Source organism: Poecilia reticulata, linkage group LG8, assembly GCF_000633615.1.
Source record: "Poecilia reticulata strain Guanapo linkage group LG8, Guppy_female_1.0+MT, whole genome shotgun sequence".
NCBI lineage: Eukaryota > Metazoa > Chordata > Actinopteri > Cyprinodontiformes > Poeciliidae > Poecilia > Poecilia reticulata.
Window position 1 is genome coordinate 12,828,789 of NC_024338.1, and position 26,249 is coordinate 12,855,037.

Consider the following 26,249-nt stretch of genomic DNA (forward strand, 5'->3'; position numbering starts at 1 on the left):
ACATCATGCAACTGTCATAATTTAAGACAATTGATGCAGATGCATGCTGTAAACATCTGAAAATGAAATGCCCTTCATTAAGGTCACATGTTTTTTTTGTTGTCCCCCCCCCCTTTTGCTCGTACATCCTGGTAGAAATCTAATAGAACGACAATGTAAAAAGGATTGATTGACAAGCTGCTGAATGTTTTCAGAGCAACCCTCGGGATGAGATCCATTGAGAGATCAATGCCTCGCAGGAGGCCCCATCGTGCAGTATAAACATGTTAAGTACAGGCCAAATGCCAGAGTAAAGGGGTTGGGGATGACCTCACTCGTGTGCTGAAGCCTGAGGCAATGCACTCGTTGACTTCATTTCTAGAACATACTGAGCAAATGACTAAACCTGTTTAACAAAATGTGTAGGATACTTATGTGCTTTGGTGTGTACAATGCATGGAAACAAAAGACTATGAAGAAATATTTACCTTCTGTTTTGTCTTGTAGTGAATGTACTCTAGCTATTCCATTAGTTTATATAGTTGTAGTTCTTAGCACCAATAATGAAATATATTTTATCAAACAATTTTAACAACTCTCTTTTTAGGTAAACTGTATCCTACTAACTAAGATACAGATCATAGATCATAACTTTTACAAACAATGTCTTTCTTACATATTTATTAAAGTTGTCACCATGTTGTGACAGTATGGTATGAGACAGATAATCTGAAAAAAAAAAGCTAAATTTTGTCTCCTTCCTGTAGCCCTACTGCTATCTGCAGAAATACAGTACTTTGTCAGAAACGACCAATCAGAGTCCGAAGGAGGGTTTAACAGCTGTCACACATGCTCATGTATGCACTGCTCACACCCTCGCCAGTGCTCTCTATTTTCCCACAACTCCGTCCTCACAACAGAGCCTGCTGTGAATGCACAGGCTGCTTAGCATGGCCAGGACAAGTTGTTTCTCTGACATTAGCACAGCTGCAGGTCTGATTGACAGTGACGTTACTGAGTGGTTGTTTCTGACTGGTCGTTGTATTTCTGTAGATGGCAGTAGGACCAGAGGCAAGAGGCAGATGAGCTCAGTTTTTTTCACAGATTATCTGTTTTATGTTGTTCTGCCACGACACAGTGACAGCTTTAAGAAATATATTTGAAACATTTGTATAAAATTTAAAGAAAAGCAGCTTTAAAGTAAAGCAAAACTATTTATCAAATCACAATCCTCTGCAATATCAATGTAGCCAATATCATAATCCAAAGGAGTGTTTGATGAAATATTTGGAAAGCTACAAAACACTCCTGCCAAGAAAATATTTACATTGGGTTACTGCCACCATATGTTAAGCTCACACCGGATATAGAATTTACTGACCGAGATCAAAAATATAAATCCTGTCTTCCCAGTTGGTCCTGATCCTCTTCAATAACCTTTTCCATGCCATTTTTTTGTTGTTGTTGTTTTATAATTTTTTTTTAGAACCCTGTCCAGTGTTCTCAGACATGGCTCAGGGGCTTTGCTGTATTGAATACAGCAAAGCCCCTTTAAGGAACACAAATGTGTTCCTTACTCACATTTGAGTAAGGAACAAATGTGAATATAAACGATGCAGCCCCTTTTAGATAATAGTTCTACAATAAACACCCAACCATAACTCCTCCACCCCCCCTGTGCTGTTGCACAAATCCAAAAAAGCTGTGGAATACTATCTCATAATGTTGACTATATCATAAATATAGTAGCTAAATCCTAATAACTGGGTGCTATCTTGAAATTAAGAAGTACAGGCCAGTTTTTTTAAATATTGTGGCAGCAAAAATGGACTTTCATACCTTGCAACACCATTCCCAGTAATAATACTCTCCACTAGGTGGCTCTGGTCAGACACACAGCATCTCTTAAGCGACTGTGTCTCTCAGAGGAGGTAGCAGTAACAGTTGCATCCTTGTTTTATGCTGAATGTTTGTGCCCTGTATTGCATTAAAACTAAGCTTGAAGCTAATGACAGCAACATACATGTATTTTACAAAAAAAATTAATGGGTTCTCTCTCACAACTACTCAAATATCAAATGTTTGACCTTTGGAAGTCAACAACCATCAACTGTCTGGATGTAAAACAGACCACAGTTTCCAATCATAGGCCTGCAGCCTGTGAGCATGAGGCGAGAGGTGAGTGGTCCCATTGTTTCGATGTAAGCGGCCTCAAACAAATAAGTAGGCCGTTCCTAATCTCACAGAATATGCAAAGCTGCAAACACCACAGAGGTTGGATAAAGGAGCGGAGTGGTTGGAGCTTAGTTGCTTGGAAAAAGTATTGCAWTTGCTGAGTGCTACTCATTTGGAGCTGCTGCTTCATTGGGACYGGAGGTTAATCGATTATGATATGGATGGCTGATTGAGGAGTGGCAGAGGGATGGATGGGTGGACGGAGAGCAGTGGAAAGCCAAATAAATGAACACCTGGAATTGAAGATAGAAGTCAAGCTATATAACAGGTGGAACTCCAAAGGAAAACTACCAGAGGCATATTTCTTCTTTCAAGCAAATTTTCCTTTTCTTGTATGAAGTTGGAGAGAGGATAAGCTTTTCTAATACTGGTGAGAACGTGACTTTTTAATTCTGAATTCAGCGTTTTGTTTAAACGTCACAATTTTATCAAGAAAAAAAAAACATCTTACTTTGGTAGAGACTTGTTCTAGGAGTCTATATTGAGGAATGTTTTGTAGAGTTTTAGTGATAAAAAATAGGACTTTAACTTGGCTTTGCTAAATTTCTGGAGATACTAYTAAGCTTATGAATTTTCAAATAACAATTGCTACTAATATTAAACAAGCAGGTTTAGTTAAAATCAGTTTAATTAAAAATGCTGTGTGGCAATATTGGAGCATATACGGGTGGAATGCAATATGACAAATTATTCAAATTGTTTTGATCAGACTGAAAGAGACATAATCCTTAAATTACTTTCAATAATATCACATTGTTTTTTTTCAGTTGTTTTCATGAATTTTGCCCACAAAAAATGTATTTATTTTCACTACAGAGACCAAGACATATTTAACAAAGCATTAACAAACAGGCAAGAACGACAGTTTAACGTTCCCATAGTTACAGCATTGGGTTTGGCTTACATGTCATGTATGAAAGTGATGACAAAGTCTCTAGCACCAATTTAACACTTTCATGCATGGTGGTCACTACAGTGGACAGCTGTCTAAAAACCATTTCCTTGTGCTTCTTGTGGATTTTTATGTTATAAATGCACACGGACCACTGAAGTGGACACTAATGAAACCATAAAATACACTATAAACTACTGGCCAACAGCTGCAAATGCAAGAAATTATTTTTTGTTAAATCCAATATGGCCGACAGATAAAAAAGCACACCAACCGACCCGTTCCCTCGTTCTATTGTAGACGACTCTTGYAGGTAAAAAAAATATTGTGACATCAGATAACCCCTAAAGAACAATACTACTGATATATTTTTCAAATAACAACTTTGTATTTGGAGAAAATTACTATTGATCACCTAATTTGTAAAAAAAAAAAAAAATTTACAAATCAAAATTTGTAAAAAAAATATTTTTTTTACAAATTTGTTTTCCTACCTTTTTTATGCCTTAAGACATTAACAGAAATGGAAAAAAATCTTGCACAAAGGATCATAATTCATGCATGAAAGGGTTAAAAGTGCAGTTACATTTTATGAAAGAATGATCTTTGTTGCAAAACTGCTTACTTCATCTTATTGTGTGCCCATACATCTGTTAGGTCCATTCTAATAATTTTTTTTCTTTCCAAGAAAATAGTCATCGTCTTATGTATAACAATTGCTTATTTGAATCTATGGATTTAGATGACTTTATCCATATATAAAATACATTTCCTGTGTTTGAAAGAGGCATGRCTTTGTTGTCAAAATTACCTGCCTGCCATAAGACAGAAGGAAATAGCAAGTTATAATTTGTSACTTTTGCCCTATAAGGCATGTATGAAGTCAAGTGTACTTCTTGTTTTCATTGGAAATTTGAATAAATAGCACCATGAATGCCTCTTATTGTGTGTAATAACTGTATATAGATAACAGTGTACGACAATAATAATAATAAAAATAATAATAATAATAAATAAACATGCCTGAAAAACTACAGCAATTTGTCTGTAATGATAAAGTTATATTTAGGTAATGTTTTTTTTCTGTTTTTGTTGCAGTGCTGCAAAAACAAACCCCTGGAGAAATGGGTTCAACCAGCGCTCCAAAAGGATGCGGTTCTAACATCAGCTCCATATATTACAACCTGTGTGACCTGACCACGCTGTGGGGTGTCGTGGTCGAGGCTGTGTCTGCTGCTGGTGTGATGACTTCCTTTATTCTGTTTATCATTCTCATGGCATCGTTACCGTTTGTCACGGACAAGAAGAGAAAGGGTATGGTGGCTCTACAGGCCAGCATTTTAGTCTTCACATTAGGACTCTTCGGGCTCACCTTTGCCTTTATCGTGGACCAGTACTCTACAAGCTGTGCTGCTCGGAGGTTCCTGTTTGGAGTGCTGTTCTCAGGCTGTCTGGCCTGCTTGGTAATGCATGCGCTTTGGCTTTCCCTGCTGAAACAAAGTGGTCGAGGGCCGAGGAGCTGGCTGTTATGGCTGGGAGCTCTGAGTCTCTGGCTCGTTGAGGTCATCATCAACACCGAATGGCTTGTCCTCACCGTGGTCTGGAGCCCACCTGGAGAAACAGTGGTCCCTGACCTCTCCTGCAGCATTGCCAACAAGGACTTTGTACTGTCCCTCATTTATGTAATGGTTCTSATGGTTGGTGTCGTTCTTATGGCTTTCCCCTCMYTATCACACAAGCACCAGCAGTGGCGCCGAGATGGTGCTTTCATCCTGACCACGGGAGTCTTTACCATAGCTATCTGGGTAGTCTGGATCAGCATGTACATCCACGGAAACAGAGTGGCTGGTAATCCCAGCTGGGATGATCCCACCTTGGCTGTCACTGTGGCATTAAATGCGTGGGTGTTCCTCGCCTTCTACATAATTCCAGAAATMTGCCTTCTGACGACACAAGAAGACCCAGACTTTGAGGAGCCCCATGATGGAGAGCATGTTTATCCTGCCAGGAGCCTCACGTACGACTCCACACTGAAGGAGCCGGAACCRGAGCCGGAGCCAGCGCCCCAGAACCTGTACATAGAGAATAAAGCTTTCAGTATRGATGAAACACCAGAAGGTAGAGCATGCATGCACAATGACCTGAAAGCAAAGTATTTATGTAATGCAAGCACATCCTATACATACTGATGTAATTGATATAGAATACAACTTTCAATAGTGATGAAACACCAACAGATACAACAGCRTACATTTCATCAATTTTACTTTAATGTGATGAGCACCAATGGGTGCAAAACAATCTATAACAAACAAATTATCCAAAGATTTGCATCTGTTTCACACACGGCTTAGGTTGAAAACAGAAACGGTTGGTTTGATTCCGGTAACAACCTGTTTTGTTATCACAACATACATTTGTAAGTCATTAATACGATTTTGCTATGCAATAACTATGCCATGTTCACTTCATTTGGGTAATGTTATTACAGCCCGTTAAATTTGCAACATGAGGCAACATTTTACAATGTCTCAAAACGCTCATGCCTTCTGCTGAGTCGTGTTGCGTGGAACTTTTAAATGACTGGGATTCATTTAGTATTGAGACCTGCTTTGTTTTTGAAAAGCCTTTTAATTGAAGCAAATTCGCTGACAAAGATTTGTAAAAATAGAAACTTAAAATGCACTGATATTTTGTTGTCACAGAATAAGGCAAATAAAACCCAAATTATAAATTATTAAGAATTTATTGTTTTTTTTATATAAAATTGCTGATGCCCTACTTATTGAAATCCCTAACATTTATTTTATGAAGATAATGTCTACCTGAAACATTTATTATATTTATACTTAAGGGCATGGTTAATTGATCCATAATTTTATGTTTTCCTGTGTTACAAAGATGACCTCAGATTACCATGTCACTATGAAAAATATATTTTTTTTAATTTCCGATGCTCATGTTAGAGAATAGCAACAAAGAGTGGCATTTTAGAGTCACTAGTTTGCCATAATAATTATGGTATCTACATCCCAGCAAGATGCTGAGGAAAGATGCCAAGAAGTTGTATTTCCTGACCTACCACAACAAACGTAAATGTATGTAGTTTGGTAAATGCTTCTGACACTGTAGCACCAAAAATATACCTGATAGACTGGGGTTTTCAACATATCAGGACTCTATAAAATATGTTTATAGGATTCAACACAGAAACAAAATCAACCTTATTGCAATTTCAGTCAGGATGAGCTGAAGAAATTGGTGCTTCAGAGAGAAACATAGATGCTCACAGTGCAAAAAATCCTATATTTCTATATATTGTATTTGTAAAATATTGTAGGGGATAACTCCCATGATGGTAAAAGTGGATTGTGCTGCAATAATCCAGCACAATCCCTAATTGTGCTAATCATTAAACTCCTATTATCAGGAGTTTAATGATTAGGGAGAGTCGTGTGGGTATTAAAATTGTCAGAGATGACCTGAACAACCTGCTTCGACTTATAGCTGTGTTCTAAATATACAAACATTGTTTAGCAGAACCGGCAAACTCAACGTCTCCGTATGGCATCTACAATGGTCAGCTTCGAAGCGCTGTGTACCAGCCAACAGAAATAGCACTCATCACCAAAGGTCTCACAATGGTGAGTTCAGTCATGTTTATTACACCTGTTAAAATCCTCATCGATTTTAAAACTGTCACTTCAACATTCGTCTCAACAGATGAATCACGGCTTGATGATACCTCGGGCCAGAGCCCCATCTTTGAATCCGGGGAGTGGCGCCAGCTCCTTGTCTCGTTCACAGGAATCTTTAGCTTCCCAGTGACTGTCATAGAGTTTATGCTTTTTTTTTTTATTTCCCTTCGAAAGATGCTTTAATATTAAGGCAACTCTCAGAAGGATTATAACTGGTGTTTTCTATACAGCAGTATAAGAGCGACAGTGACAGAAGATTATTCCCGACTAGAGGCATGAAACAAATATTTACATATGTAAATATTGTGCCTTTTATATCAGTATGTGTTTTGTGAGACAAAAATAGTTCTCCAGGCTATGAAGAGTACCAGGCAGAAACACCTAGCCTCGCTCGCTGAACATTTTCTCTACCTACAGTTGAAACCAGACATTTACATATATGAATAAAAAGACACAAACACATTTTAATTTCAATGTCCAAAGTTAAATCAGGTCAATCTCCTCGTTTTAGCAGGTGGAAGGAAACCCAAAAATGTTCACCCAAATCATATATTATAAAAGACAGTTTCCCTGATACTGACCAAATGTATCTTAAACTTTTGAAGTTGAAGAAAGTTACAAAATAAATTCTCACGACGTTTTCTGGCATTTAGCAAATAGAAATAATTTTATTAGTTCTAAATAACCTAAAATAAGAAAAGTTTGGTGAGATTTAATTTAAGACTTTGAGAAAACAAATTGTTTATGTTTTTTTATTCGGTGTACAGTATGTAAATGCAGCTACAAAATGAAAACTTTCTTGTTGTGCCTTTCTTTGCAATCAAACCTTTTAAAGAGGAGCAATGACTGGAATATTTTTAGATCAAACTGATCATCTTCCAAGATTAAGGTGGGATGATCGTTGAAAAACACAATGATTAGAACTGCAGGCAAATAGTAATGTATTCACTTTTTTATTCACCAAATGTGGCAATTCTAATTTTGTAGAATGTTGGTTTGTTTAAAAAATAAATCCTAAGTTATTGAATCACGTCACTGAGTGTCGACTCCTTGTAATGTAAAAATAAAAATGAGCAGGTAATTTATGTGAGATGCTGGAAGAGGAACATTCACCCCGATTACTGCAGACATTTACATCTGCCATTCCCGATAAGGCTTATCTGAAGCCACATGTGCTGTCACAGTGTTGTCGGGCTTTGCACTTGGTGAAAGTGGGGAACCAGTGGCCGGGAAACATTTGATTTCACACAGAAATTATTAACATATTTATAATAAGGAGTTCCTTGCTTAACCTATTGATATAGCTGCACACAATATTTAACTAGCAAGAATCGCATGTAAACAGTCTGAATTTTAAATGAAATTATGCTCCAAACTAATCCTATTTTGCAGCTGCTTTGACTTTCAATGAGTCAGTCACCTTCATTTCTGCATGGACAACTACAATTATTTACATCTAATTTGTCACCCTTTGACTTACAAACACACACACTGACACACACACTTTTCATACTTCAGAGCTTCTGATGAAGCCGTGGCTGCCTAGCAGCAGGCTGAATCGGCTGAATTTCTACCAATTACTCCCACCTTCTCGTTCTGCGAGCGGCGTTGAAATTAGATGGATGACAAGCTGGAAGTCACACACTTGCAGCTTTGTACAGGGAAACGTCACGGCAAATGCTGAGAAGTGCTTTTTCCTGTGGTGCTTTGAGCTTGCTTCCCCTGGTGCACATGAGTGACAAAAGGTTTTGCAAATAGACCTCTTTCACGGCACAGATTTTGAGTTGTCATACTTCAGGAAGCACGGGTTAATGAACGATGGCGAAGGGATATTTCAACATCTTTATAAAAAAAGTTTGTGAAGGAAAATATTAGTAATGGTGGTCTTTAGGCATGGGCTAATTACTGGTAATACCGTGTTTTAAAAAAGTGAACTCCATCATTCCTACAGTTTAAAGTACTTTAAATTCAATGTCAGAAAAAAATGCTGGAAGGATTCTTCCCAAACAACTGCTGCACACAGCCAATCAGCTGGCTGAAAAAAAGGAGTAATAAAAGGTTGATACTGTCTTACAGATATACAAGATGTAATAAAAGCATGTTTATTTGAACACATCTGTAGATTCAAATTGAATATTAATAATATGCTCAATTTATTTTGAACTAATATAATTGTTGCTTTTGTGTTAAACACAATCAGATCACGTTATGTAGTTTTATCTACATTTTACTTAGTCTTGTTGATCTGCTAACGCTTAGATCCCTCACCTGTATAAAAATAAAAAATAAACTATCCCTATAAGGAGGGCTATGTTCCTTTTTGTGATTCAGTAAATCTTGACAGAGAGCCAAATATGCAGAACCGCTCTGCTGTTTTCTCATGCAGTAAACAGTCTCTACACCAACACATTTTGTCCCATAACCTAGAAAAATGTCAGCTTTGGAAAGGGTCCATAACACGCAAATAAGCACCGTCCACTTTCCAAAACAATCTAGACAAAAAACCCAAAGCAAGGAAAAGGGGTCAGGTTTACAAAGAGCCTTTTCACATTATTAGTTTAGCTGTTTGTGTGTGATAATAAAACATCTGTTCAATTTGGATTAATGAAAAACATTACAGGGCGTTTCGAAATGCATTAGACGGTAACAAGGAGTTTCTGGGCGTGGCAGGTGTTTTGTACCTGGTCAGTGACCCAAATTGGTGCCCAGAACAGGAAGCAACTGTGAACTTCCTGATAGCACAAGCGGCTGCCTGACGCGCTGCAGCGGGGGCGGATGTGCTCAGCTGGAGGGAGTCAGCACTCCCATCTCATGGACCGGCCATGCATTTCCTAATCACTGTCTGAGGAACAGCATAAAAAAAAAACGTTCTGATTTAGAGAAGGCAAGATCTGCTGCATAACCTGGCAACACTGTTGCTATTGTGTAAATAGTATCAACCCAGTGTTTGCTTTGCAATCCAATATGCTTTTGAATGGCTAAGCTCTCAAGCAATGCTTCTAGGCTTGTGCCAATATCTAAACAAAGGTCTTGTTCATGTCAGTAAGTCTTTAAATGGATTACAAAATTAAAAAGCTGCACCAGCCTGGCAGGTGCTCCATTTTTCCAAAGACTAATGTGATTTATTGTTTTCAGAAAATGTAAAACCTCACATTGTTTTTTTTTTAAAACCTGAAAGGCCTCTTCCTTACCGAGACGAGAAAAAAAAAGAAGCAAAAAACAAAACAAAAAAAAAAACTTGATTTCCAAAGGGTGAAGCAGATTACTTAAACTTGTAAAACAGCAATCGGCCTGGGAAGGAGATATGCTTAGATCTAGGAAAAATTAGAATTCAATATTTATTTTAAATGATTAGAAAAATGTACAGTACATGTTCTTCTGCTCAGCCCATGTGGTATTACATTGTTGAGCTGCTCCTATTGCTGTTGGACCTACTTCCTTACAAATAGATTAAGCCCCAGGAGAGTTGATGGAGGGTGTCTCTAGAGCTTCTTATTACTGGAGCTTGGATCATTCCAACACATTCTTATGCTTTACCTCTGGTAAAGCAGAAGTGTATTATTTTTCATTGAACATGCGGACCAGAACGCTTCATTTTGGTCAGACTGGACCGAAGCACCGTCTTCCGCATATTTTCTTTGTCAACATAATTTGTGGCAATTTGTGACTTTTTGACAATGGCTTTTCTTATTCCATAAAGGTTGGTTTTGTGGGGTGCTTAATTGATATTTTTCTATCGAATCATGATATGTGGATCTCTGCAGCTCCTTTGGCTAATGTAGCACTCTTAGCTGCTTATCTCAACTTTCTTCATTATAGGTAGAAGGTGTGTAGATCAGTTTCCGGTGACCCTGACTGGTCTATTGTTGGTTGTGTGCTCACTGAAGTCCTAACAGGCCTCGAGGCCGTTACAGACCATCTGTATGTTTACATACTTTGTTTGGGTCTTTCATGTTATAAAATTGGTGGTGATGATCAAACCACATGTAAAATGTTCATTTTTGCTCTTACCAACTCAACATAGAGTCAAGGTCAGTGGCTACAAGAATCAGCACAAGATCTAAAAGTTATTAGGTCACACAAAAAGAAAAGATGTTCCACTGAAAATGTTTTTTTTCTCCATCTAGGCCAACTGTAGACCAGTTTACAACAAGGGGAATGTTATCCTCAAATGCAAAACAAAAAGTAACTATTCCCTGCAAAATAAACAAATGGAAAAAAAATAAAAAACTATGATTTATGAATTTATGGTGCTCATGACGCCACTGGGCTTGCCTGAAGAGGGAACATTTGCATGGTAATGTGAACTTACGCAGACACCTGACAGGAAGTGTAAATGCAAACAAGCATTTATGAGGAAACAACCAACACAATTAACCCATTGAGTAATCCACCGTTTGCTCGTTTACATGTTTTTCAGTAATTATACATGTTCAATCTCTCTTTTTTTGAATGTCCTAATACCAACTAACCTAACTTTATGAAAGTAGGTGAATCCTGCATATTTTTAAAAAATGCGGTGTAAAGTGTTTGCAAGTAGAGTCTCTAAGCAATCTAGAGGAGATTATCATTCTGTCAAGTCTGTATATCAAGGCCTGGTGCAGCCCATCACACCAACTGGAGATGAGCAGTTATATTGATTTTAGTGACGTTAGATGTCACTCAAGGTTCAAGAGTTTTCCCAGGTTTGCATTTCTGGTCTGTTGCTCCTGTTGTTTCTGTTTCTTCAGCAGGCGATAGGCCTCCACTGCTCGCTGCCTCTCCTCCTCCATCATCCTCTGTCTGGCCATGGAGGGCTTCGCTGTGGACGCCATGCTGTGGCCGAGCAGAGAGTTGAGGAGCAACTCCTTTGACGCCTGTTTTTTAAATAGGGGTAGAAAAAGAATTAGTTAAATACTTTATAAGCACTGAAAGTGGTAGGAGAGCAAGTGTTCAAACGCAAAGTATGAATACCTGAGTTTTGACTGGAGCCTTCTTCGGTTTGGTGCTCAGAGACGGTGGAGCCATGGAAACTTCACCAAATGGAACATTATCTACAAAATGAAACAAATTATTAGAGCTTCATGGAGTTCAAACATATAAAATATTTTTTTTCAGATTTAAATCTGATGCAAAACACTAAACAGTTTCTGTAAACTTTATTCAGATGTTTTGTGATGTTTGAGCTTTATTATCTATATTAGGCCACTAAGGATTTTTTTTTTACCCAAATAATCTATCAACAATTAGTCAATTGATCTAAAATGTATTCCCAAGAAAAATAAACAGTTTTCTTTTTCAGAAATGAATTTTTGTATTTTACATACCACAATTGTAATGTAAACCAAGAATTGCATTATTAAAGCAGAACTCTGAGGGGCGTAAGTAGAACATCCTGGCAGTTCAAAGTGAATTTTACATGTAAAGAGAAAATCAAACATCATCAATCAATTCATAATTGCATCTAAGCCTTCTGAATTGTAATGAAATCAATTTGCCAAAATATCAACCAAAAAAAAAAAACAAATTACTAAAAGCAAAATTTATTAATCAACCTCTACTAACTTCAGGGCAGCTTAATAATGAATACTAAAAGCTAGTAATATAAAACAATATGTAGTTATTTAGGTTTATCATATTGTGACTAGACGCTTTCTCCGTTCGTTGACAAGTATGGTCAGTCTTGACTGACTTTTATTTTTGTTTGTATCGTTCTTAATTGTGTCAGTTTGTAAATTACTAAAAGTCTAATTGGTAAATAATTTCTTCCACTTTCAACCACTGGCATAAAACACCATTAACAAGCAGACATGGCAGATAATTTAACAGCAGCATAATGTGTACCTCCATTTCTTACCAACAAACAACTCTTTCTCTATTTGGTCCTCTTGTTTATCCAACTTCTTCTGCTGCAGTTTGCTCAGCCTCATTTTTGCATACCTACAGCAACACACAGTAGAACACAGGTGCACAGTTAAGACACACTCATAATATATGAATTAAAGAGATTTAATTTGAGAGTAAAACGTGTGAAAAAGAAATCAGCAGAAAGTAACCCAATCCTGGTTTGGGTTACTAGAAAGTCATCTTTACCAGCTTTTTTACTTACAGTAGATGCGACAAGAACAAGGGTTTACAAAGGCAGTGCAACATATTACAAATTTCCTTGATATGGTATCGTTTACTCACTCCTTCTTCTTCTCTGACTTCCCCGTGCCTGCAGCCTTGTCTTGTTTGTCCGGCTCAAGCTCAGGTTTTCTCTCCACTTGGTTATTTGTGAGGAATAGCACATGTTGTGTCTCATTTTCCATGCGCCTAACATATGCACCGACACTTTCTGTCTTCCCCTTTCTGAATCGAGGAACAGCTATGTCTCCATCTAGGCCTAGGGTATCGTTTGGTTTAGACTGCAACAGGAGGGCTAAAGAGACACAAATGCAAATAATTTAAAAAACGTTTAAAAAGCTAAGTGCACTCTTATAGACATACAGACTTTAACTGCTCACCTTTTTTTAGCTTTTTGCCCCCCAAAGATTCGTTTTTCATTTTATCCTTGCTCTTCATTATCTCTCGGAGCCTGAAGGGAATGTGTTGGAGGTGGTCCTCCTGTGCGGTTTTCTTAGGTTTGCCATCTCCTTTAATTTTCTTTTTGCTGAAATATTACAGCATATTTTGTATTTTAGTTATTAAAGGAACACAGTGCACTGCGGTCGATTATGGCCACTGATTTAACATCTTCTGCCGCAGTTACAGGCTCCAAACTAGACTGAGAGCTAAAAACAGTTAGCTTAGTTTGCTAGCTAGCTTGCATATTGTTGTTGTTTTAAACGCCAGTTTTCTGAGCTTACCTCGGATTTTGTCCGGTTTTGTCAGCTTGTCTTTTTGACTCCTTGGTTTTATCAGTTTTATTCTTCCCCATGATAATATTATAAATCACTTAGTATCATTATCACACGTGGGACAGCACGTTACAGCCAGGAAACACTCGACGTAACCCTCCTGATACAAAGGAAAAAAAATGTTAGGAGATCTCCCTCTAATAATTTTTTCTAGTTAGTTAATGTCTAAAAATACTATTGTCTTTTTTCGTAGGCTCAAAAAATGTTGAAAAATAATCTCACAAATCTTACTTTTGGGTGGTGGGAAATGATAAATAACTAAATAAAGCACTAAGGAAACGAATCTTGAAGGTCCGTTTAAGTTACGAAGTGATATTCTATAACAACAGACGAGCTTTGATAAACGTTCACCCTCATTGGCTGAAGAGGTTGTTATGAATTTATCCCACCGCTAGAGGTCAACAAAACATCAGCTTTGAGTTAAAAGGGTTCTTGTTTGGCAAATCTTTTAGTTTCTTACCTAACATTTACAAAATGCAGGAAGGTTAGATGAAGCCTACATTTAGTTGTAATTACCTCTACTACTACTAATACTACTATCACCAATAATATTTGATATTATTATTATTATTATTATTATTATTATTATTATTATTATTATTATGGGAAAACAATGTAAAGAATACAAAGGTAATATTTCTGAGCATTACATTTTCAATGCATGGGTACCTTGTTGAAGCCACATGTGTACATGTATTTGCACAGACTACATTCTGGACATTAGACTGTTTGGAGGAGAAAATGAAACTCTCTCAAGTCTCAATGAGAATAAAGAGTAAGGGAAGTTATTAGCTGTATAGTTTTTCAATACAGTATATGTGCATGAGTTTGACTCAAGATTAAGAATCTCCAGCCAATCACATGAATGAACCAGGTATGTGTTTATTCCGGTGGGAGGGAGGATGGAATGGATTATCACGTATAATGCAACACAATCTGGAAGAACGCTGATGAGAGTGAAATGTCCAGAGATCACACTCGCGTGTTCTTGACGTTGGGTGTTATGTAATGCTTGCAGAGGAGTGGGAAGATAGTGAGCATCGTAGCACATTTCACATATTCATAAATAATAATAACTGGTCCTTACACGGCACACTTCTGGAAGGTTGTGGAGATACGCAAACTATTCCCATTGTTCCTGATTATGACTTGCTGGTGTCTCTGCTGTTAAGTGTCTCTCGGGGGCAAAAAAGGTGTCCTTAAATGCCCCATGGCCTCCCCCAATGTTCTGCACCCATATGGAATACAAATGACGTGTGTACAGTTTATTGGCTTGTCGCATGTTAATCTCCTCAGAATTTGAAGTGTATAAAAGGACAGACTGAAGAGCGAGAGTCATTTGACATAAAGAGAGAGATATCTGTCGGATTACCTGGGAAGAGACACAAGAAGTGGTAAGTATAAGAATTAACAGTACAGCTTGTTTTTCTGGGCTACTTAGACACACATCGATATAGTTAATGTTATATCTAAGTAAATTTAGCATTCTGGAATTTTAAATGAAATCTGGGAAGCTTGCTTGACATTGTTTGTTATTTTTTTTCTATTTATTTGGATGTTCTTCTATTTAATTTGAATTCAGTTAATTACATTCAGTCATTTTTCTCTACAGTCTGTAAACTAGCTCTCTGTTTGCTCTATTAATATGCAACAGAATCTGTCCTTAACTAGAAAGCAAACATTTTTAAATCTATTTGGTTTATTTATGAAACTCAAGATAAAGATGTTTCTTCAGTGGCTATACAGAAGAGACAATACATATCCATATGTTTTAAACTTTAGCAACAATGTTATGGTTACAGATGTGGTAATCATCTAATCATCAGAATAATATAGCTGTGCTGCGTATTCTACCCTCATACATCTTTATTACACCCTTTAATCCTGCACTTACACAAATGCAATCAACACAGTCTATAACGACATAAAATGAATTAAGTCTTTATGTAAACAAATTATGTATTTGTGGAATATTTCAGCTGCAATAAAAAAAAATTGTTTATTACTTTCACAACAGAAGCTTTCATTAAGAAACAAATCTTTGTGCTTTTTATGATACGCTGGGTTTGTCAGTAAATTCAGCATGTCCTCAGAGTAATCTGATTATGAGGGAGCTTTGTAGATTAGAGTCATCATGTAGCGTTGATTAAAAACGTGACCATCAGATTACAGGAGCCTCTGCAACCCGTGGTTAAGCACATTGTCTTTGTTTGTTTCGAAGTGTTCAGCAGAAAGTAATGCGGATAATTCTAGTTTTCCCCCAGTCTTAAAAAGCGGACTATTTATTTGTCTCTGTCTTCAGTTTTTTTATTTATCTTCATTGCTATTCCCTTTTTGTAACATTGCAGTTGTCTCAAAACAGAGGCATGAATATGGACGTAGCCAAACCTGACCCAAAGACTGGCGGCAAAGCCCCTCTCAGAGCGACGGCTCCCGGTTCCCCACGAAAGGGCCCACCCAAGTTCAAGCAGAGAAACACTCGTCAATTCAAGAGCAAGCCCCCGAAGAGGGGAGTCATTGGGTAAGACCTCCTCAAATATGTTTGTGATTGTTAATAAAGTTTATTGGGAACCAGATAAAAGTAAGTAAAGATTATAATTTATGTTTTACTCTAGCTTTGGAGAGGAGATTCCAGGAATGGAGGGACTTGGCACTGGTGAGCAGAATTACAACGTTCAAGTCATCTCTAATATGTACTTATTTTGTAATGTTTTTGTTACTAAATACTATTTCCCTTTCAGATATCACAGTGATCTGTCCCTGGGAAGCGTACAGCCATCTAGAGCTCCATGAACTCGCTCAGTACGGCATCATTTGAGTTTCTTCACTGTTAAACAGCTTTTAATTTTTTTTTCTAAAAAGAGGATTTAATTCAAAATGATGTCCAGAGATTATTTTAAGCATTTTCATGAATATGGATAACTTCTGTATGGCAAACATAAAGCTAGAAATATGTTAGAATTTTATGTAATACATGTCTGCATATTGTGTATGCTGTTTTTTTTATGACAAATGTATTTCCTGAGACTCTCAAGCTGCCATTTTCACGCTCTACAACACCACTGCTGTTCTTGTGTCGTTGCCTGTGGCTGCAGACGGAGATGCAGCTGATAGCTTAGTTACTGGCCAGCAGGAGATTCGGTCAGCAGTGTTTTTATACTCAAAATAAAGCTTTGACTTTTTAACATGATTCGGAGAGTTTGCTTTGTCATTACCAAACAGAAGGATTTATCATAAAACAATAATTTTTGTTTCAAAACATGAAATCCAATAATTACTATTTCATTATCAGTTTCTAATTTAATAATTTAGTGTTTCAGAATTTATTTAAACAACTTGTGCCATATTTAAGCATAAGTTCACAACTCTAATAGTTAGCATAAAGCCCAGATCCCACCACCACAGACCTCTGTTTAAATTATAGTGTATTTTTTGGCTGTAAAATATCATTCATACTATACTGCTTCCTGACAGAGTGTATATTTTGTGAAACAATAAATACATAAAAACAATGAAAACTGATCATGCGCCAAAGGTTGACGAAGGTTAATGACTTTGCAGTATGGATGCAGAGTCAGAAGATGGATGCAGAGTCAGAAGATTTTTTTGTGAAAAATCTTCAGAGTCGGAAGAAAAAAAAGTTAAAAAATGAAAAAAAAAAAGTGAAACCCTTGAGCTCCAAATCTTTCCATAACAAATAATCACTCATTTTTAGTGACTGCTCACGGTAACTCATCATCCTTTTATGTAGGAAGAGGAAAATATTTACAGTACCTTAGATGTGTTTCTATTTAGTTTCCAAAGTACAAACCCTGTTTATGCAATCTGAATATAAAACGCGTGTAACTATGGAGCCCAGAATTGAAAAAAAGAACAAAATACCAAGAAACAGCCAGGACTCTGATGACTTCATGCCATATTTACGTCATGCGTGAGCTTTATGCCTGTGAATGTTTTCCAACAGCTTTGTTGCGATGAGCACGGCAAGAATCTGAACCCCAACAACGACGACGCCAACTGTCCCGATCAGGCCCTCGTGCCGCTCGATCCAACGAGAGATTCCGCCCAGACAACCCCCCAGAAAGATCACACTCTGAGCGGTAAACTCGTCCATGAGCTGTGCTCCCAGGCCGCACTGTGAGTTCCACACCGTCCCGTTCTCCAAAGGGTCCACGCAGCACGTTGCAGGGACGCCACACGCCAAAACTCCCGGAGCTGAGCAGTTGTAATATCTGAAAAGAAAAGTTTTAAAATTGATGGTCAGCTGAAAATTTACTGAAATAACAAATAAACAGAGGTCATACTCCACTCACATGTTCACCTCCCAGTCCCGGTAGGTGTCGGCCCCGCAGCACTGCAGACCCAACTGGATCTCATCTGTGATGAACCTCAGGTCCAGATCGTCTTGATAGCCCGCCATGGCGGCTAGCATCCCTGACCGCAGATATCCTTCGATCTGATCCTGCACAGTGTAGGCCACGATTGCAAACAGCACCTGGAACGTGATGAGCACCAGCACTATAACAGAGAACATCTTCAGCAAGCAGCAGTTCTCCCTTAAAGAACCAACACACCCCGTCAGACAGAGCAGAGTGAGCAGAAAGCCCAGCGTCAAAAGTATCAGCATCGGATCCGTGCCGATGGCTCCAATCTTCTCCTGGGCGAACGATTCTTTGCTGGCGAGACCCCAGATCCCCAAGCCAAGAACCACCAGACCCAAGACTGTGAAGACCAGGTTGCACAGGAACAGGAAGTATTTTAGGAAATAATCCATCAAAGAATAACTGTAATGAGGTCGGATTCTTGTGGGACTGTTGCGATCCCGATCGCTGGGCGTTCCTGTTTGATATCCACTGTCAACATGGCCGAGATCCTCATCCTCCGCTTTTGCAGCACCTGACTTCAGACATAGAGATAAAGTTTTTAATGAGGGCTAAGGCTAACTGTAGAAAAGCACAACATTCTTAAAAAATGATAAACTATTGAAAGGCCTACCTTTGGAATAAGTGGACTGGACTCATTCTGCCCATCGTCTCTCCTGGACCAGGGCCACTCAAACTTCTTTACGGGTAAATATTGTCGCATATTGTCATCCAGTCGGAGACAACCGACCCTGTGCTGTTAGCTCCTCAGAGTAGCTCAAGTTGAAATGAAACATGAGAATATTTGCTGCAGCGGAAAAAACAGAGCGCTGATACTGAGAGACCCTGCTATGTTCAGCCTCAAAGTGCTGTGAGGCCTGAAATTTTTTTTCATCATGTGAGAGTCACAATGAGGGGATTAGTGAGCTGTCAGACCCCAAAACAAGGAGCTTTTCATATCAGGCTATTTCTAAAAAACTGACTTGAACTGAAAAATCGAAAGGTCAGAGACAATAAGTATCTAGTCTCTCCAACAATGCAATATACCAGGAATGAAATGTAATCATAAAAAAGCAAGTTTTAGTCATGTTTTTATGCTATGTATAACAAACATTATCATACATATTTGAATGTATGTTTCCAGACAACGACCACACATGCCTGAATATTGTTTGCCGCCTCGCTGACCCTAAGAATTATTGTCTCTATGTTGATTTGATTACAAGACTTTGTGACCTTCACCTCAAAACTTTGTCATTTTTTTGTAAGTTAAGAAATGAGAATTTTATAAACACCAATATTTTTTAAATGATTTCCTCTCAAACTTATTTATGCAGAATATCTCACTGTAGATATTCAGTAAGTTATTTTATGAATGAATATAATTCTCTTAATTGACTCAACCACCTCAGCTATTCGAATACTTTTCTGTTTTTCCTTTGTTGGGGATGAAAAACAACATGGCCAAAAGTTGTTTTATTCATCCAAATGAAATAAAAATAATGTTAATACTTTAAAATTGTTTTAAAGTATAATCTTTTGGAGTAGTTCGAACAAATTTAAGTTATGAATCTCAAATTGTTTATCAGATTTTATTTTGCATCATGAAAAAAAATATAAAACAATGGAAAATATGTCTTTAATGCAACACATTTCAATGAGCTTTCTCAGAAAGAGTAGAATTTAAAAATATTTTTTTGTAGAACATACAGGATTTGAGTTAAAAAGCAGCTTATGTCAAAGGTCAAGACAAATAATCTTTCACCCAAGTGTAGATTTGTTTGGGAGCCAAAATCAGAGAAAGGCATCCAAATTGACCAAAGTCTTTAAAACTCAGAAAAAGAGAGAAAGCTACAAAAATAATAATTTCTTTCACTGTGTTACAGACAGATACAATATTAATGTTTATGTCTATTGAAGATGTGGTTTTGTGAAAAAAAGATGGCAGCATTTTCACAAAATATTCTTTTTTTAATTTAGCATCCTATGTTTATATCTGCTTCGTTATTTCTGATTTTGTACACTTTCATTAGTGTATGAAAGGAACCATCAAAATGATCCTGTCTGAATAAAACTGCAGTCCGGACACACTTCTGCAGTACCTCAATGTAACCACTGGATGTCATCAAAGAGTATTACCACACCAAAGTACCGTAGTCAACGACTAACTGCATTAAAAAAATGTTTTAAACGAGATTGTATTATTAATGCGAGGTTTATAACATGACTGTGATTGTTTTGCAGAGCTCTGCTTGACTGATAAAAATATTCACAATCTATCTATAAAGGTAAAAAATAAACCAAAAATACAACATAATTTTTTTCCAACTAGGATAAATTATTTATAGTTATTTCCCAGTCAAGTCAGATTGTTTTGTTTTAGACAAGTGTGAGTGTAGAAAGAACCAAGGTCACAAGAAAAAATAAAGATGATAGTAAAATAAAGCATATAAAGATATTAGACTGACAAACTGCCCCAGGATTTCCCTCGTCAGCTTTGAGGAAAAAACCTTCATGTATAGTTTGGGGTGCTATTTTATAAAAAATGCACTTAATAAATGTACATTTCTTTGGGAGCAGAAAAAAAAAACCTCATAGAAATATTGTTTTTAATCATTGCTCCAATCAACATTTAGCTTTTCTCTGAATTTGGAAGTTGAAAAATTTCAGCTGTAGCTATCCTCCACAAGTCCTCAAATAAAGCTTCTTGCGGTCATGTGCTTCCAAGAGACAAAAAGAAGTAGCATCTGATAAAGCTGATGTGACTGAGCTGAAAAACAGAAAATATGAGGCCTGACTATTTTCCTCTGTGGATCTGTAGCTCCACTGGACTCATTCTTTCCTCTGGCTACTGGACTGAGCTGCAAGGAGCTGGAAGCCAATGAGAGTGTTACTTCAGGCAGACGGCTGGCTGCCTCTCAGTTCCTCAGTACATCTGGAAACATATTTCTATGCAATAGTAAAAACTAACTGTAAAACTAAATATTTTGGAGAGTAACTACATTGGAATATTTACAACTTCACAGTTACATTTTCAGTAGTATGTTTTCAGTAATATGTGTTAAATGAAATATATTTCAATCATGTAGTAAGTTAAGAATCAAGACCAATAAGCAAACATGAAATATACTTGAATTGGAGAAGATGATTTGCTGCTAAATATTTATCTTTATCAAGTGGTCTTGTACCTGATAGTCAATGTTTTTTTTTTAGGGGGGGGGGGGGCTCACACTGCATTGGGATTGTCTATATACTTATCTTAACCTCAGGGAAAGTTTGTAAAGCAAATTAGGTAAATAAATTCTAAATCAGCCACCCATGGTGCAACTGCTCTGGAGAATCGCTGCAAGGACCGGAAGAACAATACAGCTAATTTCGATGTTCAGTTTAGTTGATCTTGCCCCAACTTCTTGATTCTGTGGGTTGTCTGGTCAGTATCTCTCCCTTTTCTTCTCTCTCTGCGCTCCTTGCATTCAGAAGTTGGGAGTATTGTGTTTCACAAATCTCTGCATATAGTTTTCGAACAGTCTCAAGAGCAGAGTGTGTGATGTAAAGGGTTATCATCACGTCTTGGTCAAGTACGTTCACAATGTGGCTTAGATAAAACATTAACATTGGATTGTGACAGACGAACAATGTCTTTATTGAAACCCTTGGATCCAAAAGTACATAAAATATAGAAGTATTTAGAAAATTTTACATTAAAACTTATACAACTACAGAAATGAGAGCATAAGTGGGAACAAAAAAAAAAACTGCAGTGAAAGAAAAAAAATGAGTGAGTTATTGTTTCTGAGATCTTTTCTAATTCTCCAGTATGGGTTTCTTGGAGACAGATTGAATCTAAACAGGTAACATCTTTGTATTTGGATTGATTCAAACAACATGTAAGTTGTTCTGCCCCGTCTCTTGCAGTGCTGTCAGCACCTAAGATGGAAATCCAGCAAAAAAAAGGAAGGACATATTGCGTAAAGCATTTGAGAGGGTAGATTTCAACTGTGGTTTATGGTCTTGTCTGCACTAATAGAAGCTAGAGTTATTTTTAAAGATATTCGAACAAACACATAAACTTTTGTTAAATCCAACCGTGAACTGTTCTAAAGACTCCGGGTCATGACGCCTTATGTCTTAAATTCTCCTTACACTAAGCTGCGACTACTGTAATGTCTCCGAGTTCAAAGACGGTCCAGATGTTTGGGACTCGACCGTCAGTTAGCAGAAATGGTCTCATATAGTTGGCTGCAGATATTAGCAGAATCCCCCAAATGCATTAAAGAGCGATCATTTCTGGACAAGAACAAACAAAAGATTTATATTTTCTATTTGCAGTGATTTATATCTTCTTGTCTCTGAAATAACCATCCTACTTCACCTACCCAGATGTTGGAATGCCTTGGAGCATTTGGACTGTAGGGAACAAGTTGCCTCATCTTCCATCAGAAGTTAGATTATCACCACATAAATAATCGTGAATTATAAAGGATGGATAAATGTCAAACTGAGCGAATTTGGTGGAATAAATCACTCAGCAGCTCATTTCGATAAGGGGTGGAAGCAGTTTACGGATGAGAGAGTTTCTCGGAAGTGGTGCGTTTTTGCCTTTAATTCCAACTCACAGATGAATAGAAACGTAAAACCGACCGTTTGATGTAACCAATTTAAAGTTTTCATTCACTTCGTCCTAATGAGTGCTCTTGAGTCAGCAGGTTTCTATCATCCGTGGCAGCTGCAAAGCCTGATGCTGACTGTGCCTGTCAGCCCCAGATGGTTAACAGATTTTATTACAGTAGGCAGTAAGAATGTTAGTCTGGAGCCATCATGTTCCATCTAACACCTCCTCAGAATCATACAGAGCCCACAGGTTGATAAGAGGGTGGGGGAGTCACAAGATTCCAACAAAAAAAAATAATAAAATAATTATGTGTATGTCAGTTAGCAATGTAAGAAATGCACAGCATTCAAGAACTTGTGAGGAATCTAAAGTAGAAGGGATTTCTCTGTTTTTCACTCGGTGCATGTGAACCCAGTCCTGTGAACACATGCTAAAATATCCGATTCTGTCACCACCCTTCATCACTGACGTCGGGAGGAGCAGGTGGAGGAAAAGCTCAGAGAGGCTGGAGAGGCAGTAAGAAGAGAGTTTATTTTTCATCTGGGTGATTCCTGAAGGATTTTACTCTGGCATTTGGAAACTGCCTCACACAAAGGTAAACCGCAAAAGATACATGTCAAGCCAATCAAAGTTGAAATATATGACAATTTAACATTTATACCTAACTTTGTAATAATGAAGTTAATGGTTTTAATTTGTTTAAACTTAAGAGGTTTATATAGAAAATTGTAAAAAAAAAAAAAAAAAAAAAAAAGTGTTTAACTTTATTTTTCTGTCTTTAAGTTAAAACGATGGCGTTGAAGGTTCTGGTTCTGCTCTGCATGCTGTCAACATCTGCAACTCAGAAAAGGAAACATGAAACCTCCCCTTGGGATCCAAAAGGCAAGGAATGACCTCTTGTTCTTGTAAACAATTACTAAATGCATTGGGTCAAACACTCTTACACAGATTTCTGTGTTCACCAGAGCACACCAGCAGAAAGGCTTGCTCCAACCTGACTCAAGTACTGGACAACTGGAAATTTGCTATAATGACCCAAGTGAAAGAGCTGCTGATCCATGACCACGCTTCTGTTCTCCCTGAATACACCAGGTGAGTCGCGCCGAACCAAGGCAGCGGGAACGAGCTCCGACAGATAAAGTTTGCACTCTGAGTCATCCATTAAAAAACTCTCGACAAACCCCTGGTCCTCTTGCGACATTAGAATATTATGCAACATGTTTCTGCTTTTTAAATGACCTCAACGCAGGGAGTGCGCCAAATGGAAAAGAGTGAAACGTTTCAGCAACGTGGTCTGCTATGTTTAGTGCTCCTGAAACTCTCCAAGTCATTCCTCCAGAGACAGGGCTTATGACACAACAGAGCAAACAGCTATTTGCCGGACTTTGATCTTAACATCTTTGATCTTAACATCAAGAACATCTTAACTTTTTACATCTTTTTTAAAAGAGATTTTTGTTCTTGTCATTCCATGTGTTCTTGCTGATTGTGTGGCTGTTTCTGCTCAACMSCATGTTATGACTTACACACTGTTGCCATTTTGTCTTGGCTGTGTTCTTCTCATTTCCTGATATAGTTTAAAAGTGTAATAAAGCCAACAGTCTCGGGCAGCTTATTGAAACAGTGAGATCATTTTAATTAATTCATGTCTCCGTGTGCCTAGGATCCAGCCTCTCTCCGAGGCTCTGGGAGACCTCTACCAGCAGTTTAACTCGCTGAAAGACGAGCTGGGGAAGCTCACCTCAAAGTTTGATGGAGTGGAGGCTTTTGTGGATGATATYAAAGAAGGTAGATTCACCGTGCCTCATTGGTCAGTGTCCAGGACTCCTCCCAGCTTTGGTCTGAGGTCTCCACTTGGAGCGCAGCGGAGGGCTCTGGACAGGAGGCTCATCAATCAGCCAACACTGCTCAGAGCAAGGAGGAGAGGCACTCAGAGACAGTAAAATTGTTGATKGCTAACTATTGTCAACAATAACAATAACTATTGTTCTATGCTTTTAGAGTGCTGGATGTAATAGGAAAGGGTTTTCTGGGCTGATCACAAATTTCCCTGAATATGAACCACATYAWGCAGTGATGGTTGTTCCACTTTTCCTGGTCATATTCTGCCACTAGGTGGCATCATCCACCTGGTTGTTCATTATTCAACTCGCTTTTTTGTGCCTGCACWTTGCTGAAATATAAATACAAAGAATGTTTATTGTAATATTATCAATAATCAGAAACCTTTATAGCAAACTTTAGACAAATTGAGTTTGCTTTAGATGCAGCATTTTCAAATACCCATTCTTAATAAGGAGGCAAAATGAAACTATGTGTCAGCACAAGTTGAGCAGCAGCTATAGTCCTTGATAGAACACCTTTACACTAATGGATTGGGACAATCCTTCTATCCTTTCTTTATCTTCAAACKTTTAGCTGTTGATCAGATGTCTGATTTGTCATAATCCTTTTTCTGTGCATGTTAATATAGTATTTTTGATTCTGATTCTCAGCATGTATCGTATAAACCCTGCTAAAATAAATCTAAAATGATGTTTATCTGTTCTGGYCTACTACCCTGTRACATGTCTTACAAGACTGTTCCATAACGCATGCTCATTTCTGTACTGAGTATTTATAACTCTCATTGGTTTGCACTTTATGTTTCTGCTAAAACAACTATTAAAAACATACAACAGCATATGGTGTGGTGATTAGCARTGTTAACCAGTAAAAACCTGGCTGAACATGTGTGGTATAAACACACATGCTAACAAGGCACAGGCTGTTCTGTGTGTCGTTTGGCTGTACTCCTGTCCAGTTATGGATGGACTGATGATCTGCGCAGATTGTGACTACTAGAATGCATCCCARCCTCGTTTTAATGGTCACTTTGGGAGGGATCAGAACMCATTTTTTCCCCAAAAACAAGAGATGACAAGATTTACAAGACTGAGAAAACAAGCTGCTGTTGCTTGATGAAAACATTGTAGAACATGCTTTTATCAGCCTGCTGCATTTAAACATAAAAGATAACAATGTGATTTACAGCATCTTCCTTTTTTTTAATTACWAGTAACCGAGGACATACAAACACTCGAAAAAAGTACAACTAAAARAGTCAAAGAGGTTGAATGCATCGCTTTTCCTCATAAAATACTCATTTAAAGAGCCAGATTATGAGCTATGTGTTTAGTGCAATGACAAAGGATTAAGTCTTCATTTTTATCAATTAAAGAGAGAAATATATTTATTTTTACCAATTCCAACATAAAAACATTAAACACCCTGATATATTGGTATTASATGTAAATTTGTTAAACAAGAAGAATTAAAACCTCAGTGTATCAGGGATTGTTCCCTCTGAAACTAGATTTCATTATTTACTTATAATCTAAAAAAAGCACAGCAGGCCTGCAGGTGTATCCTGTAAAAGAAGAGACAGCGAGAAGCAAAGTGATGCTTCACTGGCTGTAAAAAAAAAAAAAAAAAGGGCTCCATTTCGCTTGCTCATGTCTATCAGACATTATGATTTACTCAGGCTCTGTTATGTTTTTAGGCCCACCAAACTAAGTACTTAAAACTTTACAGAGCATATATGTTTTTAGGACT

General features: G+C 37.6%; 4 protein-coding genes and 1 gene segment (V, D, J or C); 2 read left to right on the plus strand and 3 right to left on the minus strand.

Moving 5' to 3' along the window:
* Positions 1 to 2,280: 2,280 nt before the first annotated feature.
* On the plus strand, positions 2,281 to 7,489 carry LOC103468825 (G-protein coupled receptor family C group 5 member C-like). 2 transcript variants are annotated; one of them, XM_008416172.2, is made up of 4 exons: positions 2,281 to 2,584; positions 4,205 to 5,224; positions 6,644 to 6,750; positions 6,830 to 7,489. In XM_008416172.2, exons 2-4 carry the CDS (start codon positions 4,231 to 4,233, stop codon positions 6,932 to 6,934), a joined length of 1,206 nt encoding a protein of 401 aa, XP_008414394.1. In that variant the 5' UTR covers positions 2,281 to 2,584; positions 4,205 to 4,230; the 3' UTR covers positions 6,935 to 7,489. The 2 variants fall into 2 exon arrangements, with proteins under 2 accessions (XP_008414394.1, XP_008414395.1); XM_008416173.2 differs by having other exon boundaries at positions 6,647 to 6,750.
* A 2,639-nt stretch (positions 7,490 to 10,128) lies between these two features.
* On the minus strand, positions 10,129 to 13,782 carry ccdc137 (coiled-coil domain containing 137). The gene is made up of 6 exons (XM_008416168.1): positions 13,632 to 13,782; positions 13,290 to 13,435; positions 12,973 to 13,204; positions 12,641 to 12,723; positions 11,758 to 11,837; positions 10,129 to 11,660 (listed from the first exon to the last, which is right to left on the minus strand). Exons 1-6 carry the CDS (start codon positions 13,700 to 13,702, stop codon positions 11,463 to 11,465), a joined length of 810 nt encoding a protein of 269 aa, XP_008414390.1. The 5' UTR covers positions 13,703 to 13,782; the 3' UTR covers positions 10,129 to 11,462.
* A 516-nt stretch (positions 13,783 to 14,298) lies between these two features.
* Positions 14,299 to 16,872, plus strand: LOC103468823 (retinal cone rhodopsin-sensitive cGMP 3',5'-cyclic phosphodiesterase subunit gamma). Of its 2 annotated transcripts, none has more exons than XM_008416170.2 (4): positions 14,299 to 15,076; positions 16,045 to 16,203; positions 16,298 to 16,338; positions 16,424 to 16,872. In XM_008416170.2, the coding sequence occupies exons 2-4, from the start codon at positions 16,049 to 16,051 to the stop codon at positions 16,498 to 16,500; spliced, it is 273 nt and encodes a 90-aa protein (XP_008414392.1). In that variant the 5' UTR covers positions 14,299 to 15,076; positions 16,045 to 16,048; the 3' UTR covers positions 16,501 to 16,872. The 2 variants fall into 2 exon arrangements, with proteins under 2 accessions (XP_008414392.1, XP_008414391.1); XM_008416169.2 differs by having other exon boundaries at positions 14,303 to 15,076; positions 16,031 to 16,203.
* Positions 16,873 to 17,404: 532 nt separating this feature from the next.
* On the minus strand, positions 17,405 to 19,189 carry tspan10 (tetraspanin 10). The gene is made up of 3 exons (XM_008416171.2): positions 18,678 to 19,189; positions 17,996 to 18,582; positions 17,405 to 17,914 (listed from the first exon to the last, which is right to left on the minus strand). Exons 1-3 carry the CDS (start codon positions 18,765 to 18,767, stop codon positions 17,608 to 17,610), a joined length of 984 nt encoding a protein of 327 aa, XP_008414393.1. The 5' UTR covers positions 18,768 to 19,189; the 3' UTR covers positions 17,405 to 17,607.
* A 2,846-nt stretch (positions 19,190 to 22,035) lies between these two features.
* Positions 22,036 to 26,249, minus strand: part of LOC103468886 (Ig lambda chain V-IV region Hil-like) — an 8,170-nt gene continuing 3,956 nt past the window's right edge. Inside the window, 1 exon segment of the V gene segment in view lies at positions 22,036 to 22,135. Coding sequence covers positions 22,036 to 22,135 — 100 coding nt within the window.